Source organism: Manis pentadactyla, chromosome 4, assembly GCF_030020395.1.
Source record: "Manis pentadactyla isolate mManPen7 chromosome 4, mManPen7.hap1, whole genome shotgun sequence".
In the NCBI taxonomy this organism is placed as follows: domain Eukaryota; kingdom Metazoa; phylum Chordata; class Mammalia; order Pholidota; family Manidae; genus Manis; species Manis pentadactyla.
Window position 1 is genome coordinate 18,037,284 of NC_080022.1, and position 21,469 is coordinate 18,058,752.

The following is a 21,469-nucleotide window of genomic DNA, read 5'->3' on the forward strand; positions in this document are numbered from 1 at the left end:
GAATCTCACAGACACAGTCTTGCATGAACACAGACTTGAGAGAACTTACCGTATGAATCCATTTATATAAAGCACGGCAAATCGTTGGTGCTGCTACAAGTCCGTGGGGCCTAGTGGTTGGAAGGGGGTACAGGTGGGAATGGGGTTCCTGCTAATGCTCCCTGCTGGTCACATGGGTGTCCTCACTGGTGAGAACTCATCAAATACTTCTTATATGCATGCTCCATGTCATTACAGTTTTTTTAACATTAAATGTTGCATTTTAGTAACATTCAGGAAGATAGCCTGCTTTATAAAGTAGAGAAAAGCCCAAACTACAAGTAACAGGCCACGGTGTGTGTCTCCTAAGCACATCCTGGCCTCCCTGAGACACCCCTCCTCCCTACAGGGCGCTACTTCCTGTCCTTTACTGGCTGTGGCTTGGCTGCCGTGGGCACCTACTTGCTGGTGACATTCGCACCTAACAGTCACGAGAAGATGACAGGAGAGAACATCACCAGGCACCTTGTGAGCTGGCCTTTTCTCCTGTACACGGTAAGAGGGGCCTCTGGGCCTCCCACCCAAGACGATGGTGGGGGGGATCAAGTCCTGGAAACCGGAGACCTGAACACCCAGCAATAATGGATTTGTGGGAATGGTGACCCATTTCCCAGCACTGAAGACCATGCCCGTGGGGCAGACGCAGTTCTCAGGGAATTGCTTTTTAACTTACGCCCTGAGTAATGTCTAAAGCTGCATATATAATATGTTATATCATATTTTAGAGGAATTGGTAGGTGTGTATCTATAAAGGACTGGTTGGAAAGATGAATTCTGTTAGTAGTTGTCTCTGGGACAGCGAATTATGATTGAATTTTATTTTGTCTTCATCCTTCTGCTTTATCCAGAATTTCTACAGTGACCATTTAAAACTTGTATGGTGAGAAAAAAAGTTAAAATTTTAAATAATTGTAGAATGTTATTTATTTCTGCACAGAAGACAGTAGAAACTTTGTGTCCTAAAACCCCACCCAAAGTACAATCCTCTCTGCCCCAGTGGTATCCCATGTTAGGTCTACAAATAAATTAAGGCATACATCTAAAGTATTCGATGAAGCTACTCGTATATTTCTGTTCCATATCCGGCACTGTGCTAAATGCTTTTTTTTTGTATCACCTCAGCTTCTTTCAATAATCCTATAGAGTGTCTTCTCCCCATTTCATAGACGAGAAAACTGGCATTCAGGGAGATTAGCTAACTTGCTCCCAGTCCCCTGAGGGGAGAGCTGGGCGCCAGGCCTGCCTGGACTCATGTGGCGCCTCCCTTCACCATGGCCTACTAATGAGGGCGTTCACTCTTTTCCCTTTGACACGAGCCGCCTGGGACTGCTCTAGAGGCCCCCGAATGTCCTTTTTGCTCAGATTGCCCACAAGGCAGAAGACAGATTTCCCCAAGACTGGGGCTGTTATCTCCCTCCCACCAGTCAGCCAAAGAGGTGGGCAAAGAGAAATGTCTGCAAGGCAGAGCCAAAGACCTGTCTCTTCAGGAAAAGCGCTACCCTAGGACACAGACTTTTCTCTCAATTCTGGTCTCAAATGTGTTACGTACTGTGTGACTTTGACCAAGTCACTTAACTGGAAGCTCTGCCTCCCTCGCTGTAAACTGACAGGAGTCACCTGAAGTGGAGAGGTTGTGGGGAGAGACATGAGGTGGAAAACTCAGCCAGCACTTGGCAGATGCTCAGGGACCAATTCAGTCTGTCCTCCTTCGTGATGGCTGTGAGGTAGTGCTGCCAACTAGAGAGATTTGGCCAAACCAAATTCAGTAATATTTATGGATTGTTTGCTATGGGTCAGACACTGGGGATACAAACAGTAAATGAGACGTGCTCATAGAAGTTCTGGTCCATCAGGAGGCACCAGCACATACCCAGCCAGCTCACGATAGAACGCCAAGTGCTGGTCCTGCCTCCATCTAAGCCTCATGAAGAGAGGCCCAGAAACCGGGCCTGCCGAATGCAGGCACGGTGATTGAGAATGTTGATGAGTCACTCTACATCCACTTGATGGGGTATTCTGCAGCAATTAAAGATAATTATGACAACTTCACAAAACACAAAAATTGTTTATGATAACTAAAAACAGCCCAATACAAAATTGTGCATTGACTGTGATGACAAGTAGGTAAAATACGTATTCACTGCAACAAAGATAGGAAGAAACAAGGAAATGAAAACAGCTGTTTTTTTATGGTCACCGATTATGTGAAATTTTAAAAGTTTTCTTTTCAAAATGCCCACTAATGTTTCTGCATTTGTTTTTATAATAAATAAACTTTGGTAGGCAAATGGCACTGAGCCCTTGTCAGAGTTTTCTGCTTTCACTTTGCTGGGGGCCTGGGGCTGACTTTGCTTCTTGAGAAAGTATTGTCAAGTGTCCAGGCCTTTAAGGAAAAGAAAGGCTGAGTTGTTGATGTAAGAGGGGAAACTTCTCACACGTCAGACTAGACTTGCCACTGTCCAGTGGTAGGATTCTACTGACTGAGTACCTTCTAAACCCCAGACACCAGGCCTTCTGTCTTCAGGCAGTGGTGCCTCGTGGGAAAGCTCATGGGCCCTGGAGCCAGACTGTCTGGGTTCAAATCCTGACTTTCCCATTTACTAGCTTGGGATTGCAATAATAGCTATTTCATAGAATTAGTGTGCTTATTTGATGATTTTAGTATGGATAAAATGCTTGGAATAGTGCCTGGCGTACTGATGAGTTCATTAAGCGTAAGCTATGATTATGGCCCTATAAAGTAAGAATTAGTATCATCCCAGTTTCGCAGAAGAAGTAATTGAGGTTTAGAGAAGTAACTTGGCCAAGGTCACACAACTAGTTTAGAAGTAGATCCAAGTTCGTATCTTGGCCTCTCTGACTCCAAATGTCCTCGTCTTTCTGCTCCACCAATTCGCACCCATCAGAGGCTTCGTTAGGGGCCAAGGGGCATGTATACTTGTACACTTAACCAAAGAGCTCTTCTCCTTGGTGAGCAGGCGTCTCCCTATCTGGCTGATCCCCAGAGTTAATGGGGTTACCTGCGGAGCAGTGAAGTGGGAAGAACATCTTGCCTGATGAGACTTGACCAGGCAGGGGGATATGAGGCCAGCACATGCCCTCAGGGCCCCAGTGGACTCCTTCTCGGTGCTGTCCGAGGATGACGGACATTCTTTCGGTGATCCCTCCTCCTCCGCAGTAGTTTGGGGAATGCTGGGTGTCCCAGTTCCCTTTCAGCAATGAGAGCCCGTGGTTTTGACTGCCTAACCCCCGCCCAGCCCTCCAGGGCCTGCAGTGTCCCTGTCCCTCTGGCCCACTGACCTTCCCCCCTGCTGCCCCGTAGCTTGTGGAGATCGTGCTGTTCTGCCTGCTGCTGTACTTCTACAAGGAGAAGAATGCCAACAGCATCGTTGTGATTCTGCTCTTGGTGGCGTTGCTTGGTAAGTGGGGGCCTGGGTGAGTGAGCGAGTCTTGCCACCGCTGGGAAGCACCAGAAGGTGCCCGCTGTCTGCGCTCAGCCTTCTCACTCAGTTTCCAAGTCTCCTGAGTGCCAGGCAGGGGGCTGGAAACTGGCAACAGACCCCAGTCCTCGGGGAGCCACCCCTCCAACGGAGGGAAATGGCAATAAACAAGTAGACAGACGCATAGGTGATGGAAGTTTGGGCAGTGACGAATACAGTGAGGGAGAGAGCAGAGTAAGGGGGAGCTGGGTTAGGAGGTTATTTCAGAGAAGTCAGGGGTGAAGCACGTCCCAGCCACTGAGCCTTAGAGGTTCCTGTAGACCCTCTGAGGTTAGGAGTTAATTCTAGATTCAAAGGCAAGAACTGATTTTGCCCTCTCACTTTTTTCTTTCTTTCCTTTCGGAGGGGTGGATGCCCCTGGGGAATGGCTCCTAAATCAGACTGGGGACTAGGCCCTCACTCCACATAGAATTTGATACAGTAAACAGAGCTGTGAGAAATGCCTGTTGTGCCTGGGGAAGAAGTGGGTGGGTGAGACCCTGCTGCTGCCCCCCAGTGACTCTGTGGCCCCCAGCTTGTGGCTCTCCCATGTAAGCCACACTGTCCTCTGAAACCGGGCATAAAAGAACACCCAAATCCCAGGGGAGAGGAGGGCAGAGGAGATGAGCACTGGTGCCCGATACGTGCTGGATCTGTGTTGCCCACACTGAGCACCCACTCCAGCAACAGGCCATCAGCCTCACAGATGTGCCACCATAGGACAGAGTTCCATTCTTTTATTTTTTTTTAAACAGCTTTGTTGAGATGCCATTTACATACATAAAGTCCACCTGTTTAAAGTGTACAGTATAAGTGGGTCATACAGTATGTGGCTTTGTGTGACTGGCTCCTCTCACGGAGCATAACGTCTCAGATCCATCCACACTGTGGTGGGTGGGTGTCAGCAGTCCCTTCCTTAGTGATTTTGTTTTCAAAGTGGATTGGAAGATCCCAGTCTCCAAACGTTCTCCCTTTGTGAGCAGGAAGGCCAGAAGGCCCTCAGGCACATGGGCCACTCTCTTTCCGTCCCCCTCTCCAACAAAGAGAGCTTGATGCAAAGGCTTGTCTGAACTGCCTGCTGATGTTTCAAACTGTAGTCTCTGTAGCTGAGGGGCCCAGAAGGATGTGTGTGAGGGGCAGCTCACGGGCAAAATATAAGGGATCTGATGCAAACAGGACTTCTTACCACATAAATACTGGGTGGCTCTGCCAGTGGTGCCTCCATCTTTTTTACCAAGTTTTTGGGGTCTGAGGCACCCACAAGTCCTCATTCGCCTTCTGCAGGCTCCATGACAGTGGTGACAGTGAAGGCTGTGGCCGGGATGCTTGTCTTGTCCATACAGGGCAACCTGCAGCTCGACTACCCCATCTTCTACGTGATGTTCGTGTGCATGGTGGCAACTGCTGTCTACCAAGCCGCGTGAGTTGCAAGTTCTTTTCCCAGTCATGCCTTTGACCACATGGTTCTCACCTGAAATGCCCATCTTCTCACCTGTGTCCCCAGCATCGCCACTAAGAAGAGCCATTCCTGGTTCTTAAGAAACTCAGAGCTCTTACCACATTCTGCCTATTGTTGCAATTATTTTTTTTAAAACAAATTTTCAGATGGAGGTGGGCCTCAAGCCATGTGTCTGTGGCAAGCTTGGGAGCAAAGCATAAACCCCAGACCTAGAGCTATACAAGGATGTTATTTCTATAAACCTGAGGAATGTTCCTTCACGCGGCATATTCATATTTCAAACCAAGTCTATTGTCAGCAGCTTTCCCTCAGCCTCTCCAGGGCCCCACAGCCCACTGACCAGAGTGCTTCTGTATTGAAGGTTTCTAAGTCAAGCCTCTCAGATGTATGACTCCTCCTTGATCGCCAGTGTGGGCTACATTCTGTCCACCACCGTTGCCGTCACCGCAGGTAAGAGCGACCGATCACTAGATTTCTGTCTTCTGCCTCAGCAGCGGGGCATTACCTCGGTGGGGAAGGAGGAGGCTCTGCTCCTGTTGGAAGGCCAATTCTACTTAGTTGTTCTGCCATTCAGAGTTGTATATGGCTTCATGGAGGAAGTGCAGGATTTAGAGCCAGAGAGACCTGGGTTTGCATCCAGGCACAGAGCTGTGTAGCTCCAGGGCAATCACTTAACCTCTCCGAGCCTCAGTTTCACATTCATAAAATGGGAGTAGTAACACTTAACTCTGAGAATTGAAATATGTACAATCCAAATGTCCCCTATTTTGTGCTGCTTATGCAATGTTTCTTTAATGATTTTTGCCGTCATCTGCTGGCTGCACAGCCTCCACTGGCTAAGTGAGTGCAGATTTCTTCCACATAACTTTTAGAGATCATGAGTATATGAAACATTTGCAACATAACAGGTGCTCAATACATAGCCATCATTATTATGCTCTCTTTTTCCTCTGCTCCCCCACCCAATTTATTTTCTTGGTCTTTCTGAGGTGGCTTCAGAAGCATATCAGAATTTGTTTTTAAGTGGCTGTGGCAACTAAACTCTTCAGAGTAAAAAGACCAATAAGAACCAGTGTGCCTCCCTGTAAGGAAAGCCTACTGCAAAGCCATATGCTTTGCACTGCTCTTGGACAGGTGGTACCCAGATCCTGCCCACGGAGGTGGGAAATGCTCCCTGTGAGCAGTACCAGGAACCGAGTGGGGCACTGACCCAGAGCAGCCAGAAAGCTAACCCAGCAGAAAGCTTTGAGTCATGGTCAAGAACTTGGGGGCAGTCAAGGCAGAAAGGATGAGCTAACACCACAATTTGAGTCAGAAGTCGCTCAATGGATCAGGAGCATGAAGCCCAAGGAGGTGACATGAGTCCAGCCAGATGCTGGCTGCAGGGTGAGAGTGGCAGACCCATGTCACTCCCATGCCTTGGGAGCAGACCTGCAGGCTTGGCATCTGCTGGCCATGTGAGGTTGGAAAGTTTTGACAGCTTAACATGAAGCTTCATCTTAAGAAAGCTGGGGGTGGGGGGTGTAAAGCTGGTACATGAGGGCCTTATTCATAGCATTGTTTCACTGGGGAAAGCTGGGTGCAGGGCACATGGGAACTGTGTACTATTTTTGTGAATCTAATACTATCTCAAAGTAAAGTTTTTTTAAAAAGATGGAGATAGAAAGGCTACGGAGAGAAAGAGAAGTCAATCTGTGCCCCCAAATAGCTTTTATCCCATTCTTCTAATAGTTTACTGAGTGCAATCATAATATTTTTTGATCACTTGGTTTCCTGCAGGGAAGAAAGCTTAGCCAAAGCCTGTGTAGACAAACATGGTGATTAGAAAACAGCTCACCCATATTTTCTTTCATTTGCTGCTGCAGGTGCAGTATTTTACCTGGACTTCGTCGGGGAGGATGCGCTGCACATCTGCATGTTTGCACTGGGGTGAGTTCCATCCTGCGCCCTGGCCTCAAGGGCATTGCGTGTAGAATCCCAGGCAGGTTGCCTCTCTCTCCCCATCATTGTTTGCTTCAGCCTCTCAGGCAGTCCTTGAGGGCAGTGGGACAGCTGGGACTTGGAGCTTTGTCCCCAGAGGTGAGCATTTCGCTCCCCAAAGGACTTTTATCCTCTTCCCCTTTCTTCTCTTTTGGGCTTTAAACTCCTGATCATTTCTATAGTATCATATTTTGACACATGAAAAGATTCTCAACCTCACCTCAGGTCAAAGAAATTGATATTGAAAGCTACATGAGACACCAATATTTTGCAAAAGTGAACAGGACTGATAATATCCTTTTTGGTAAGAGGATGAGGAAAGCAGTTCTCTGCCACACTCTGAGAGGTTCTTTAATGCAGGAGGAGGATTTGGCAATGCCAACCAAAATTATACATGAGCATACTTTTGGATCCAACAGTCCATTTCTAATCATTTATCTTGGAAAAATAATTGAGATGGAACACAAAGACACATGTACGAGGCTATTTATTGATTTTTAAGTTAATTGTATAAGCAAATCATTGGAAGCAGCCTAAATGCCCAGGAGAAGAATATTGGTTAAATAAATAAGGGTATATCCATATAATAAAGCATCATGCTGCCATTTCAAAAAATTGAGGCCAGTCTCAAGGTAGAGATATAGAACCATATCTAGGACATATTAAATGGAACAAGTTACACTTAAAAAATGTATACTCTACCCTATGATCCAGAATTCACATCTATATATATATATATACCCCCCAAAATGAGTACATTCATTGGCAAAATGACTCATACATGAATGCTTATAGTAGCTTTATTCGTAATATGCCCAAATTGGATACAACCCAAATGTTTATCAGCGGGAGAATGGAAAGCTAATAGTTTGTTCAGACAATGGATTCAACATATTAAAAATAATGAACTACCAATTTACACAATAAAGTGGATGAATCTTAAAAACATTTACCAAGTGAAAGAAACCAGACATAAAAGAGCACACACTGTATGATTTAACACAAGAAGTTCAAAAACAGGCCCTTTGAATCTGTGGAGAAAAAGTCAGGATAGTGGTTTCTGCTGGGAAAAGGTCAGCCTGAATCGGGAAAGGGCACAAGGAAACTTTCCCGGGTGGAGGGGATGGGCGTGTCTTCTCTATTGACCTGGGTAGTGATCACGCGGGTGTATATGCCAGTACAATTCATCCAGCTCTGTATTTAGGGTTTGTGCATTTTACTGCATGTAAATGATACCTCAGTTTTTAGAAAACATGCTTGCTTACCTAAGTGCTAGGGAAAAGGAAAAATCAAGACTCTGGAAGAATCTGCACATGCCTGAGGGCCTGGGGCTGGGGGAGTACAGGGGCTTTCCAGTTTGTACTTTCTCTACTCCTGTATTGATTGAATTTAGGCCATGAAGAACTTTTTTAATTTAAAAAAAAAATTTTTTTTAAGGCAAGTTGCCGAGATACAGGCTAAGGGAAGTGAAGAACAAAACCACGACAGTCTTGCCCGGGAGAGTCTAATTCATTGGGATTGAGGCTGGTGTGGAGCATAGGGTGGGGGCCTGTGTGACTTTCTCCTTTATGCAGCATCCACTCCCTGGGCCTGCAACCCTGTGTTTACCTTTTTGCTGTTAACTGGGTACCCCTCCCGACATCACTGTGGTTTTATTTCTCTTCCTTCCTTATCTCTGTTCCTCAGGTGCCTCATCGCCTTCTTGGGTGTCTTCTTAATCACACGTAACAGGAAAAAGTTCATTCCATTTGAGCCCTATATTTCCATGGATGCCATGCCAGGTAACGTTAAAATCCCTTGTCTCCAGCTGGCCAGCCTAGCCATACAGAATGACTGCTACTTCCTGTTTGAAAAGAGACAGCCAGCTGCTGGGATTGGTACAGGGAAGATGTGCTGTGCCGTCACAGTTACAGTGTGACTGTCTCTCCCTCTCTCCCTCACTCTCTCCCTGTTCTTTTTTTAATCTCCGTATGCAAAAGAGGAGGCAATGCTGAGAGGCACCTCAGCCTCGTTTGGTTTTGAGTTCATCTTACCAATTCCTGTGTCTATTTTGGGATCTTTTAAAGATGATCCTGATTCACACTGGATATTAATTATGATTTGCAGCATCAGGTTTCAGCTTCATTCCTTCAAAAGGAAAAATCCACCCATCTAGATGGAATGGAGTGATCAGAGAGGAGAAGGAAAATAGGATGACTATTTCAGATCCCATAACCTCACTCCTTACATTCTATAAGGGAGTAAGTTGTTCTGGAAGGCCTAATTTCCCGGGGAGCTAAGGGTTCACACTGAGAAGCACAAGTTCAAATGCCTTTAAGCCATGACGGTGACATAAATGTGGGATCCACAAGAGTGCTGTGCAGGCGGGAACGGTGAGGTCTATGGAGAACTAGAGAGTGCCTGTCCAGCCAAGGGATCCAGATTAGAAAAGTTAAGACACTGGGCCAGCCTGGTATTGGTGTGCTGAAACTTAAATTCTATAGTTTGCCGATGACCACTAGCTTTCACTCTTTAATTCAAAATTAATTTTTATTTTAAATATGTACAATGGAACGCTCTCCAGAACAATCTCCCACCCTGCCTTAAGATAGTCTGATGAACAAAGCAGAACCACATTGCTTAATGAAGTATATGTGTTCTCAGGCCTAACGAAGGTGCCCCTACTTCAAAGGGCCCCAGGGTTTATGTGTCTATTTTTATATTATTTCCTCATCTCCTGCTATTAAGCCGTTGTCTGTCATTCTTGCTGTCACCAGCCCACCTGTGTATAGTAACACCATGTCGATCTTCTCATTTGACCCAACTTGTTTGAATTGTGTATGAAATGAAAACAAGTAAGCTCTACGTTGGGGTCTTACGGTGTCTCCTAGGAGTTATAAGTGCATGAGCTTTAGTGCATGGACTTTTCAAACATCTAATCTGGCTGCTCAGATACCTTTTTTGCTTACTTCCTTGTTTCTCGGCTGTGTTCCGGATAGATGAGGGCGCTGGATAGCTGAATTCCAGATAGGTGAGGTGTCAACTCTGTATGTGTGCAAGTATGTGTATATATGTGTGTTTGTGTGTTTATAAACTGTGTATTTGTATATATCTATTTAAGTACTTGTATATGCATATATACAGATGTATTTTCCAGTAGAACATAGAAGGTAACCTAAGGTAATCTTAGATATCAACATTCTGTGGTCTGTGGATGTTGCTCTCACCTTCTTTTTGTGCCTTGTGACTGGTGGGAAATGAGATTGAAGAAAGGAGACCCTGCCCTATTGCTGTGGCATATCCGGCCACTTCTGAGTAGACATGCCTGCTCCACTATGAAGAGCATGGGCTTTGAGTTCAGATGCCCTGGATTCAATTGCCAGCTCTACCACCTACGTGCTCTGTGACCTTGGGCACGTATGTGCCTGAATCTCCTAAGGCCTCTGACCCTCACTTGTAAATTGCGATTCCTTCTCTCAGGGTAGTGGGATAATAAGTTAAAGTCCCTTTGCATAGTGTCTGGGACATGGTAGATGCCTGGTTCAATTTGGTTTCATTTCCCTTTTGCTTTAAAAAAACTTCAAAAATTTCAAAGACTTGTTTGACATGATGCCAGTAGAACTTGAAGAATAAAACTGTTTAAACAGAGCTGCATGTCTAGCTACTTGGCTTCGCTGGTCCCTATCAGGACCTTGCTTTTGGTCTACCTTGATGGCTATCTTTGCAACAGACCAATAGCTGTGGTTCAAGAGGCATTCAGATTCCAGACCTTCACTACATGTCACCTGTCTAGAGAGGCTTTAAATAATTCTAGCCTGAAAGACTTCTAAAATGTGAGAAAGAGAAGAACAGTCCCTGATGGCTGGGAGCTGGCCTAGCACTGTTAAACATAAACAATTTCACAGAACATCATTATCAGACAGGGTTACTCTGTGACCATGGTGGATCAAGACAGACAGGACCACTCTGTGATCATATCTGAGCACAGATATTGTCCAAACCCAAAAAGGACCGGCCATCCTGCTGACGTAAGGTAACTGCTACTTCTTTACCCATCACAGTATTAGCCTCAAACTAGACAGGAATTGTTAAGATCCCCAATTATAGAATCATCCCAATTTCCTAACAGCATCTCATCCAAAGCAAAGCCCTGCTTCCTTAAACCCTCCCCCAAATCGCCTAACCCAAGCCCAAGTCCTGTGAGTCCTTTCTATCACTGTCTTACTGAGACACCCCACCATTCCCTGTGGTGGGCCTCTCCCTCCCTGCAGTGAGTAAGTGAGCCCACGTTTGTGAAACTATAGGTTTGTTCCTGGTGCATTTTGGCTGGAGAGCAACAACAAAATCCAAAACCCAAACCATGCTTAGTGAGCCAACTCTCTTCCCTAAGGAACAAGCACCCCCTCATCTTCCCTACCCCAAAAATCCAAACCACAGACTTGTAAGCTGTACCCTTCAAATCACCCTCAGCTAGGGCTTGAGCGAGGTGGCAGCAAAGGGCCTTCCACAGACTGGGTCTTTGCAGGCCATTTGCAGAGTGAGTAAGAGCACGGGCTTTGGTGTTAAATCCCAGCTGTCTCTCATCAGCTGCAACCTTGGGCAAGGTACTTCACCCCTCAGAACCTGTCTTCTTCTCCAGAGAATGAAGACCACAGCATATCTCTGTCATGGACCTTTGGAGGATTAAGTGCAGGTGTACAGGTGGAAGAGGGGGGGGCTTCAGAGGTTAAGCCGCCTGAGTTTAAGCCCTGGCACTGCCACCTGCTAGCTTTGTGACCTCAGGCAAGTTACTTAACCTCCAACTGCCTCACTTGCCTTACTGGTACTGTGGGATCAAATGAGGTAAGAAGGGATAACTGTTTAGAACAGCGTCTGCCACCAACTGAACACTCAGTGTGCATTCGCTGCTATTACTGTGTTGGTTGGCACTATTTAAAGCACTCCGCCCAGCGCCTAGGGTATATTAAGCAGTCAGATGTCAGCCATTATTATCATCATAGTTTCATGGAAGGCTCTTAGCATTCCATTTCTTATGACAGCCTGGGGGTAAGAGAATTTGAAGAATGTTAATTCCCTCCCAGGAAAAGAGTGGGCTTTAGAGAAGAGCAGGTCCCACTTGACTAGAGGAGTTGTAGAATAGGGTTAAAAGGATTGGCCTTGGTGAGAGTCTTTGCCCTCAGATGTAAGGAGAAATCCACCATCAGTGTGCCCAGAAGCAGTGAGCAGGATCGCACCTTACCCTGTGTGTGGACCAGGGATGTCAAATGTTAAAGGTCAAAACTGTCTGTCAGAGCATCATTACTGTCTGACAGAGCCTCTGTCACCATCACATGTCTGGGACACAAAAGTCACCCTCTCAACAGTAGAATGAAGTTTTCTGGATCCTGATTTAAATCAGCAGGAAAGAGTTGGCATCTACCACGTTCAGAGCACAGCACTGATTCCACTCCCCTGGGCGCCACATAAACATTCTCACTTCATTCTAGGCCAGCCCTTGGTTTCTTGACAGTGGCTGGTCTGTGTGCTTATTTCCTGAAGATGCACCCCTTGTTGCTTAGCAACCAATATTTCTAGTGTATATTTATGGGTGTTCTTTTTTCAATCTAAAGCATTCAGGATGGTAACAATGCACATGATTAGCTCCACAGCACTATAATTGGTCTGTGGAGGGAGAAAGGAAGATGCAGCCTCCTTGGCCCTCTTATAACATAGTGATTTGGGGAAAATGGATTTCATTTCAGGTATGCAAAACATGCATGACAAGGGGATGACAGTCCAGCCCGACCTCAAAGCTTCTTTTTCCTATGGGGCCCTGGAAAACAATGACAACATTTCTGAGATCTACGCTCCGGCCACACTGCCCGTCATGCAAGAAGAACACGGCTCTAGAAACACCTCTGGGGTTCCCTACCGAGTCCTGGAACACAACAAGAAGGAATGAGTGCACTTGAAGACTTCCTTCCCCTCCATAATTTCTGCTCTAGCTGTGCTCACAGTCGTTCAACCCTTCATTCTAAAACTGGCCTTTGAAGTCTTATTTTTTTAAACCCAGAACTCTGGATGGGGATCTCGAAAAGCCTTTTCTCTGGCAAAGGATACATTACCTGGTCTTAGAAATGTCAAATAATGAGGTTTCGGGGGTAGGAGGAGGAGGGTGGGCAGCATGGAATTCAGCCTCTGCCTGGGTTAGCCTGACCAGATTCGGAAAGCTTTCGTCCTCCTTGAGGATGGTAACTGAGCTTCCTCGGTCTATGACCAAAGGTTGCCACGTTCTGCAGAGCTGAAGCCGGGCAGAGATTCTGCTCTAACTTTCCAGACCTAGTGAAAGGCTGGAGACCTCTGACTAATCTTGGCCTCACCTCACGTGCTGGTCTGGTTTCTCCCCCATCTCCCTCATGATTACATATTTACGGTAACATTTTTGTCATCTTCACGTGGCATAGTGGGCCAGCCCAGGGTGGCACATTCTGTCATTTGCCTGTAGGAAATGCACTTCTGCCTCCAGTTGTCTATGCCCTTCCAGTGGGAATGTGCTTGGTGTGTTTATACTGCACTGAAAACTAATTTGTTTTTGGTTCTGTGAACTATTTGATTGCTTCCCCTCTTCCCCCACCCCCACGAAGGTACGGGGAAGCTAGGAAAAGGGGGAGAATAAGGACAGGAACAGGGGTAATAATACTTCAGCCCTCCAAGGGAGAAAAATCCCTTTTTCATCTTACAAAAGGTGATTGCATTGTTTATAAAAGGATAGAAAACCTGGCCGTTTTGTGTGTTTTCCTGCACACCAATGACTTCTGCACACCAGTGAAAATTGTTGGGGGGCTCATTTCAGAGATAGCCTCCCTCACCCCCTCTCCTGCCTCTTTATAGATTGACAGACCAGGCCTGAGTTATTGGTTCATTTCTTTGGAGTTGGTAGAGACTCTCGGTCCTCATCCCCATGCACTTATGTCTGGAGAAACAAGCATTCTCAGAAATGGGGCTGCTGCTTTCATTCCGGCTGCGTGCATGATTGTCTTTGCCTAGACTGCCTGTGTATGTTGACAGAGACAGGTGAAAGTTCGCAAGCTTTTATTAGTATAAGGGTCCCTTAGGGAGTGTATTTAAAATCCAGATTTCTACACCCAACCACAGATACTCTAAGTGGGACTGGGGTGGGGCCCAAGTGCCTGCATTCCTAACTCGCAGCAGAGATTATTCTGATGCAAGTAATCAAAGGATCACACACCTTGAAAGGCTAATACTGAGAGAAGTTGTCCGCTAAAACCCCCAGGGGCCAGTACACCTGTGCTGAAAGTTGGAATTGCCATTGCTTGTTTCCTCTCTGGGGTTTATTTAGCAGGTCAAATAATCCCCATAGGATCCATGGCATTTCTCCATCCTGTGATTACTACCTAGAACTATACTTACTGCTCCCCTAGGCAGCCTTTAGCTAATAGGCAAGGTAACAGTGTTAATAGACCAATGTTGTTAGATCATTAACCTTTATGGATTGTGCATAGTACTGATTTAGTACCTTGACTTCAAAAACTGATGTCTGTTGCCTGTGATAGCCACTTCTGTATTGTGTCTTAACCACTCGGTATTGTGTCTTACATGCCTGAGAAGGCAGCAGATGATGACTTTTTTCCCTTTAGGATAGGAATCAACCCAATTCAACAGTGTTTATGAGACACTTACTAGGTGTTAAGCATTTGGATGATGAAGGCTACGAAGAGTAAGAATGGCTCCTGCCCTCCGGACCAGCAGGGGAGACAGAGATACCCAGGGACCCGGCAGGGCCGGCCATGATAGGTGCAAAGTGCAACACCGGGCTGCGGAAAATGACAGCTACGGAGACCCTGATCTTGGACTGGGCATTCAGAATTGGAGATGATTTTGGCCCTACTCATTGATGGGAGGCAAATCTAGCTAAGATTTGAGCAAAGCATAAAAAGTAGGGTGACCAACCGTCAGGCAGAGGGACCAGCATTGGAAAGGCACAGAGATAGGGAAGGGGGTTGACCAAGAAAGGAGAGCTGGAGAAGGTGCTGGCAAGGAGAAGCAGGAGAGGCTGAATCATGCGACTACCTGGCCACGGAGTTGAAAGTGTAACTTAGAGGGCACGGGAACCATTGATGGTTCATGAGGAAGGGAATGGCAGGATCAGCAAGGGGTGGAAAGGAGGCCTCACGCAGTGTGGAAGCCATTTAAATGTGACAAATGCAGGGAGTCATTTTTGGCTATTATATGTCCCTAACCTTACTCTGCCCCCTTCCATTTTGTGATACGGGCCTTTCAGCCTCAAGCCCAGAAAGAATGGTACGAGTGGATAAAAGTGCAGTGTAATTTCCGGTCAGCTGGCGATCGTGGCTTCAGTGCCACCGAGGCACTGCTGTTGGGGCCGCTGCAGCCGCTTTGCCATCAGGGTGGCAGCAGAGGTGGTGGGCGGTGAAGCTGCCCTGTGGGAAGGCTGAGCAGGGAGTTGCTGAGTGCTGTCCTGAGGGAAAGCCAGGGTTTGGTCACCCGGGTGCTTGGGAGGAACAGCCGATGTGGAGCCATGTTCTCCAGAACTCTGCATCTGTCGGGCTGGCTTCCCCTGGTCTTTGTCCCAACTGTACACGGACTGTGTGATGCTGGCAGATCAGCAGCACTTGCTGTTTGGCCGGGGCAGGAAGACATCAGCTTTCCACTCGTAGCCCTGATGCATTATTTTTGTCTTACAGCTCTGACATCCTCAAGCCCTCTAGAATGCTTTAAGTGACATTAAATATAACGCCTCTACCCCTTCCTAGTAGCCAGTGCCTATAACAAGGTCTCCATCTTGGGTTTAAGCTTTTCATTGTTCTTTGATCTTCCTCTCCCACCCCACACTGTCCCCCTCTTCTAAAGGCTAGGGTTCTGGGTTCCTTAATCAGACATTAAAACCAGTTCTTCACAGACTAGTGCCTGTGGGTTTTGACGAGAGCTCAACCTCTATCCCCTGACCCCCTCTCATGAAGTCACAGATCTGATGGTTCCATCACTCTAAGCTTCAGATCATGTGTGGTTTTTGCAGCATGGAATTGGATGCTGGGTAAGAAAGGGAGAAGTGACATCTTCATTGCTTTTCTGGTGGAAGCCTGGGAGCTTGATTGTGCTGTGTGCGTACAAGACGTCCATCAAGGCAGTGTTGGAGAACCCCTACCCTGCAGTCTTGTGAATTCCAAATCTGGTCCAACACTGGCTGATAGGAAAAATAATTTTACTGTGTTTCTTTGAGAAGCTATGTAAATGAAGTCACCTTAGATTATATATATTCTTTGTGGATGCTTATATTTTGTTAACTTTGTGACTCATATGACATGTCTTATTTTTCAAAAAAGAAATATGTGTGCTACGTGAAAATAACATTATGAGGTAGTATTTAATTAAACAAATCCATGTGATACCTGTTCAGTTGGAGTTTTATGTTTGGCTAATACTTTCTAGAACTGTATAGAAAAGTGCTGTCCAAAAGTCCTTTCTGAGTGATAATGGAAATATTCTATGTCTGTGCTGCCTTGTAAAGCAGCCACTATCCACATGTAGCTGTTAAGCTCTTTAAATGTCATAAGTGTGACCTAGAAACTAGATTTTTTATTTTATTTAAAATTGAATTATATACCCACACATAATTAGTGGCTGCTGTCATAACAGTACAGACCTAGAGATGTCCAGGCTTGCAATTAAGACTGAATGAAGCACTTTCTTTTTTTCCTGCAGTGGTTAAGAGCAAGACTCGTGGCTAATTGCTTAGGTTTTATTCCTAGCCCTACCGCTTATTAGCTGTGTGGCATTGGGCAAGTTGCTTAACCTCTCTGTGCCTCATCTGTAAAACAGGGATAGTAAGAGTACCTAAGGGTTAGTATAAGGATCAGATGAGTCATCCCATCAGGATGTTATATTGAAGCAAGGATTTCCCTCTTTATTTACTTACTCATTTGAAAAATATGTAATGAACATTTATGATTTTTCTATATTAAGTAATTCTAAGCACATGTGTCCCTTCTGAGTTTTCAATCTACACAGGCAGGTATGGTATTGTGCTTAAATACACTCAGAGAGTCACATTCATACACTTAAGTACTTACTATATGCCATACACTATTTTTAGACCATATGCAAATTGCAATTATTCGTAACAATTCCGTGAGGTAAGTTTTAACATTATCCCCATTATACAGATGACGAAACTGCGACTCAGGTCACATAGCTGTGGAACAGCAGAGCCAGGATTTGAGCCCAAGACTGCCTGACACCAAAACCTGAGCTCTTCACCTCTCTGCTGCACTGCCTTTCCTGGGGTGCTTGAATTTCAGTGGGGTGAGGTCCTCCACGTGTTAGGATCTTACGTCCATCTGAAAAGGAAGGGGAAGTACAGTTTCAAGGGAGGATGCAGAGTCGAAGAACAGAAGCTCATCGGTTGGTCGCTAAGGCCCGCGTTCGCAGTGGCGCCACTGTGTTCACCAGGCAAGGGATAAAACTGTGACCATCACAGGGCTGGAGGGGACTTGAGACTCATGCATGAGATTCCGGCTTTTTGATTTCATGAAATAGTACAATTTAAAAAATAGAGAGTAACAAAGGGTCACTAACTCTTTTCATGCTCATAGTATTGTTCTCATTTAACATTTTTGTTATTTATTAGTATTTACTACTTAATTTTCATTTTTTCGTTTCATGAAACAGTAACATTTCTAAACAAATGAGAGAGGTGAAGGGTTACTAACTCTGCATAGTTAATCTTGTTCTCTTTAATAATTTTTGTTTTTATCAGTCCTACTGCAAAATAAATTCCACTTTCTTTGTCCAGACCAAAAAAAGACTAAATGAAGTTCAGGCCCTGTTTAAAAGGGAGTATGTTTGGTACAGCAGCACCGGTGTTCTTTTCAAGCCTTATTAAATGTAATAATGCACCAAGCATTTAGGCTATAAATATAAACAAATGGAAGCCGAAGAGTGAACATCTCCTTGTGGTGCAAGATACTCATGTAAGAACACAGTTCTGTGAAGGCTGCCAGGTGCTATAGGCTGAATGCCTGTCCCCCACCACCCCAATTCATAAGTTGAAACCAATCCCCAGTACGATGATTTTAGGAGGTGGCGCCTGTGGGGCATGATTAGGTCCTGAGGGTAGAGGAGCCCTCATGCATGGGATTTATACCTGTATTAAGAAAAACTCTTTCCCACCTTCCTATGTAGGGAAAAACCCAGTTCTTCTCTACTGTCTGTTTATCCTGTGTGTCTCTTACCTTCACGGGCAACACTTCACCTCTGACACTTCTGGACACCAAATATGTGGAGGTTTTCTCATATAACAAGCAATTCTCTGTGACACTAGCTCAGTGTCCTACAATTTAACTCAATTCTGACCCTATTTACTCAGAGAACTAGCATAGGATCCCATAGATTAAGGACTCCGTCCCACAAGTCTGCCCCCTACCAACACACTTCAGACACCAGCTGCAAGACCACGTTACCAACTGTGCTTCTGACCAACCGGCTTATAGGTCAGAGGTTCCAAAGACCCCCCACCATGGGTTTGGTTAAATTGCTAGAGCAGCTCACAAAACTCAGGGAAATGTTCGTATTTACCAGTTAACAAAGGCACGATAGAGGATACAGACTAATAGCTTGAAGAGCTACACAGGGCAAGGTATGGGAGGGTCCTGAGTCAGCTCCTGTCCCTATGGAGTTGGGGTGTGCCACCCTACTTGTATGGATTTATTTACCCACCTGGAAGCTCTCCAAACTCCATGCTATTGGGATTTTATGGAAGCTTCACATAGGCCTGATCAGTTATTAACTCCGTTTCCAGCTTGCACTCCCTTCTCTGGAGGATGGGATTGGGGGCTGAAAATCGCAAGCTTCTAATCATGGCTTGGCCTTTCTGGTGAGCAGCCCCCATCCAGGAGCCCACCCAGAGCTGCTCATTACAGCAAAAGGTGCTCCTAGTGCTCTTACCTTAGGAGCTTAAAAGGGTCTTAGGAGCTCCATGCCAGGGATCAGGGGCTGAGACCAATACATGTATTTTCTATTATCTCATAAAAAGAGACTCCAGAGAGTTCTTCACCCCTTCCATCAAGTAAGGATACAGCAAAAAGACTATGAACCATGGAGCAGTTTCTTGCCAGACATGGAATCTGCTAGCAGCTTGCTCTTGGACTTCCTAGCCTCCAGAACTGTGAGGGGAAAAATGCTTTTTATTTAAGCCACCCAATCTATGGTATTTTTGTTATAGCAGCTTGAGTGGCCTTGACACCACGTGGCAAGGAGAACATTGCCTTCTGCCTTCTCCTGATCACAGTGAAATGGGAATTTTCAACACTGCACCCTAGAAACTTACGCACTTTAAATACACTGTTTAAATTACTGAAAGCTTATGATTTGAGGCTATGCTTTAAAATCCACTGGGGCAAATCTCCACTCATTGCTCTTGTTCAAATTTCTTGTTTTGTCAGATAAGGACATGGAAAGGAAAAAAATACCCCATTATACTATCATTTCACTAAGACAGGACTTAACATCAAAATAGCAAGAAGGGCAAAATCTCACAATAAAGGATAATTCTTTAAACTGAATAACTTAGCTGTATGAAAAATTTAGGACAATGTCATTATGCACCTCATTTTGCCACAGGCCTGTAAGATGAGACCACTGCAAGGGAACCAGACTTGGTTGGATATAGCTCAAGTTTGGTGTTACACGTGGGAGGAGAAGAGGGCCCACATAAGGGATTTCACTGGCTAGTTAGCTGCAGGCACAAACTCAGGCCTAGAAGCTGGCCCTGGATACCTAGGGGCTTTTCAGGACCCCCACATGGTGCTCACTTATGTGGACTAAAAGTTACACTGACAGGTTTTCAGTGTGAAAACTGCCCTGAATCCAGATCAATCTGTACCTTATCTAGTGAAAGATAGCAAATTCTTAAAAGTTGTAGGTATCCATTCTGATTGAAATAAATTACAGTACAGACTCTCCTCTGTAGGCATTTCCAATCTGCTGCTGCATTTTAAAAACTGAAAACATGTGAATTAAGAAAAGCTCAAAGCTACATGGGATACTTTTGAAGTAAAAGAGCAGGACAGATGTCAGCGTTCCAAGTTATTTCACCTCAAGCCAAATTACCTAAAGGCAACAGTTTGATTTAAGACCCACTTGGGTCAGTGTGTTTATCTAATTAACATTATCAGTGTTAACCCATAGAGCCCAGGCCTCACCATACCATGACTTTGGCTAATGACAGGTTTTGTTTTTATACCCAGATTATTATATCCCAAGCTTCTAGTCATTGGAAATTAACTCCCCTCAAGGTGACATTCTCTCCCCCACTCCCATCTTCTGCTTTTCAGGGATATGCTCAGAGAATTTTAAAGTGTACTCTGTGCTCTGTAACATCTCTTGGGGTTTCCAGCCTGGTTTTCTCATTTTTCCATCACCTCTGCTCTTGTAGCCCCCGTGAGCCAGCACTCAGCATGGTCAGTTACCCCCTACTGGTGACCTTCAACTGATAAACTCACCTCTCACCCTTTTTGGTCCTAGAGAGAAACGGTTCTTACCATGTTTCCCCCCTGCTGTCCCCTGCCTCCAAAGCCTGGGGCAGGCCCTCAGCAGCCCCTGGAAGTGGCTTCTTGTGGGCCTACAGGCCCAAATGTAACCTCAGGAGCCCTTCACAAGCAGGAACTCATCTGGCTCTGGGGCTTCACATCCCAGGGCCAGTGCCACATTCCTTTTCTCCTCCATCAGGAATCTCCAAGCACTTGGGACTCCAGATCCGACTGATACCACTGGGCCCAGAAACACCAAGTCTTTCCTCCCAAACTTGATTTACATCTGCTTCCTCAAAAAAGCCCAACACAGTGGGCCCTCCCAGAATGGAGGCAACTCAAGCCTGTACCGTTCAAATCAGAAAATATTTCAAATAGTATATTTTTTCCAGCTTCAGAATGCTTACTAAGGTCTTCACCAAGTACTTCCTTACAGTCTGTGAGAGGACGATGTCTCTCTAGCCCACTAGACAACTAGCAACGTCAAGATGAGTGCTAGTAGCACCTGAAACCTACCCAAGTGGCCACATATACTGTAGTGCAACCATGCCCCGATCTCTGGCTTCATCACTTAGATGGGCTTTAAATGTCATCTAGCTCTTTGCTGATACTGTATTTGATTGAAGGAAGACCACATGGCCTGTCCAGTAGTAACTGAGAGAAGCACAGAGCAGGCCAGTGGGAGGAAGCACAGCCAGGGGCTGAGAGTGCAGACTTGGAGCTTGCTCTATTTGCAAACTTGAGGAAATGTGTCACCCTCCAAGCCTCAGTTTTCTCATCTGTAAAGTTGGGATAATAATATTGCCTCCTTTGTAGATTGTTGTAAGGATTTAATATTCAACAATGCCCATCACATAGTAAAGTCTCAATAATGTTAGGAATTGTTATGTTTCTTTAAGCTAGGGAGCAGGATAGGTGGAGCACAAAGCCATGAGGCAGAGGTCCAGGAGCCTAGGGCTCAGATTTTAGCTTCTTGCATTTCATTT

At 45.5% G+C, this 21,469-nt stretch overlaps 1 protein-coding gene across 5 annotated transcripts in view; it reads left to right on the forward strand.

The window, feature by feature from the left end:
- The window catches only part of NIPAL3 (NIPA like domain containing 3), a 49,222-nt gene extending 28,808 nt beyond the window's left edge, over positions 1-20,414 (forward strand). For 3 of the 5 annotated variants that reach the window (XM_036914722.2, XM_036914721.2, XM_057499847.1), the window contains 7 exons: positions 389-534; positions 3,362-3,458; positions 4,803-4,938; positions 5,339-5,427; positions 6,843-6,906; positions 8,644-8,738; positions 12,678-16,353. In XM_036914722.2, coding sequence (XP_036770617.1) covers positions 389-534; positions 3,362-3,458; positions 4,803-4,938; positions 5,339-5,427; positions 6,843-6,906; positions 8,644-8,738; positions 12,678-12,877 — 827 coding nt within the window. In that variant the 3' untranslated portion in view covers positions 12,878-16,353. Of the gene's footprint in view, positions 1-388; positions 535-3,361; positions 3,459-4,802; positions 4,939-5,338; positions 5,428-6,842; positions 6,907-8,643; positions 8,739-9,935; positions 9,968-12,677; positions 16,354-18,984 lie in introns of those variants that run through there. The other 2 variants (XM_036914725.2, XM_036914724.2) reach the window with 2 other exon arrangements.
- The last annotated feature ends 1,055 nt before the right edge of the window (positions 20,415-21,469 follow it).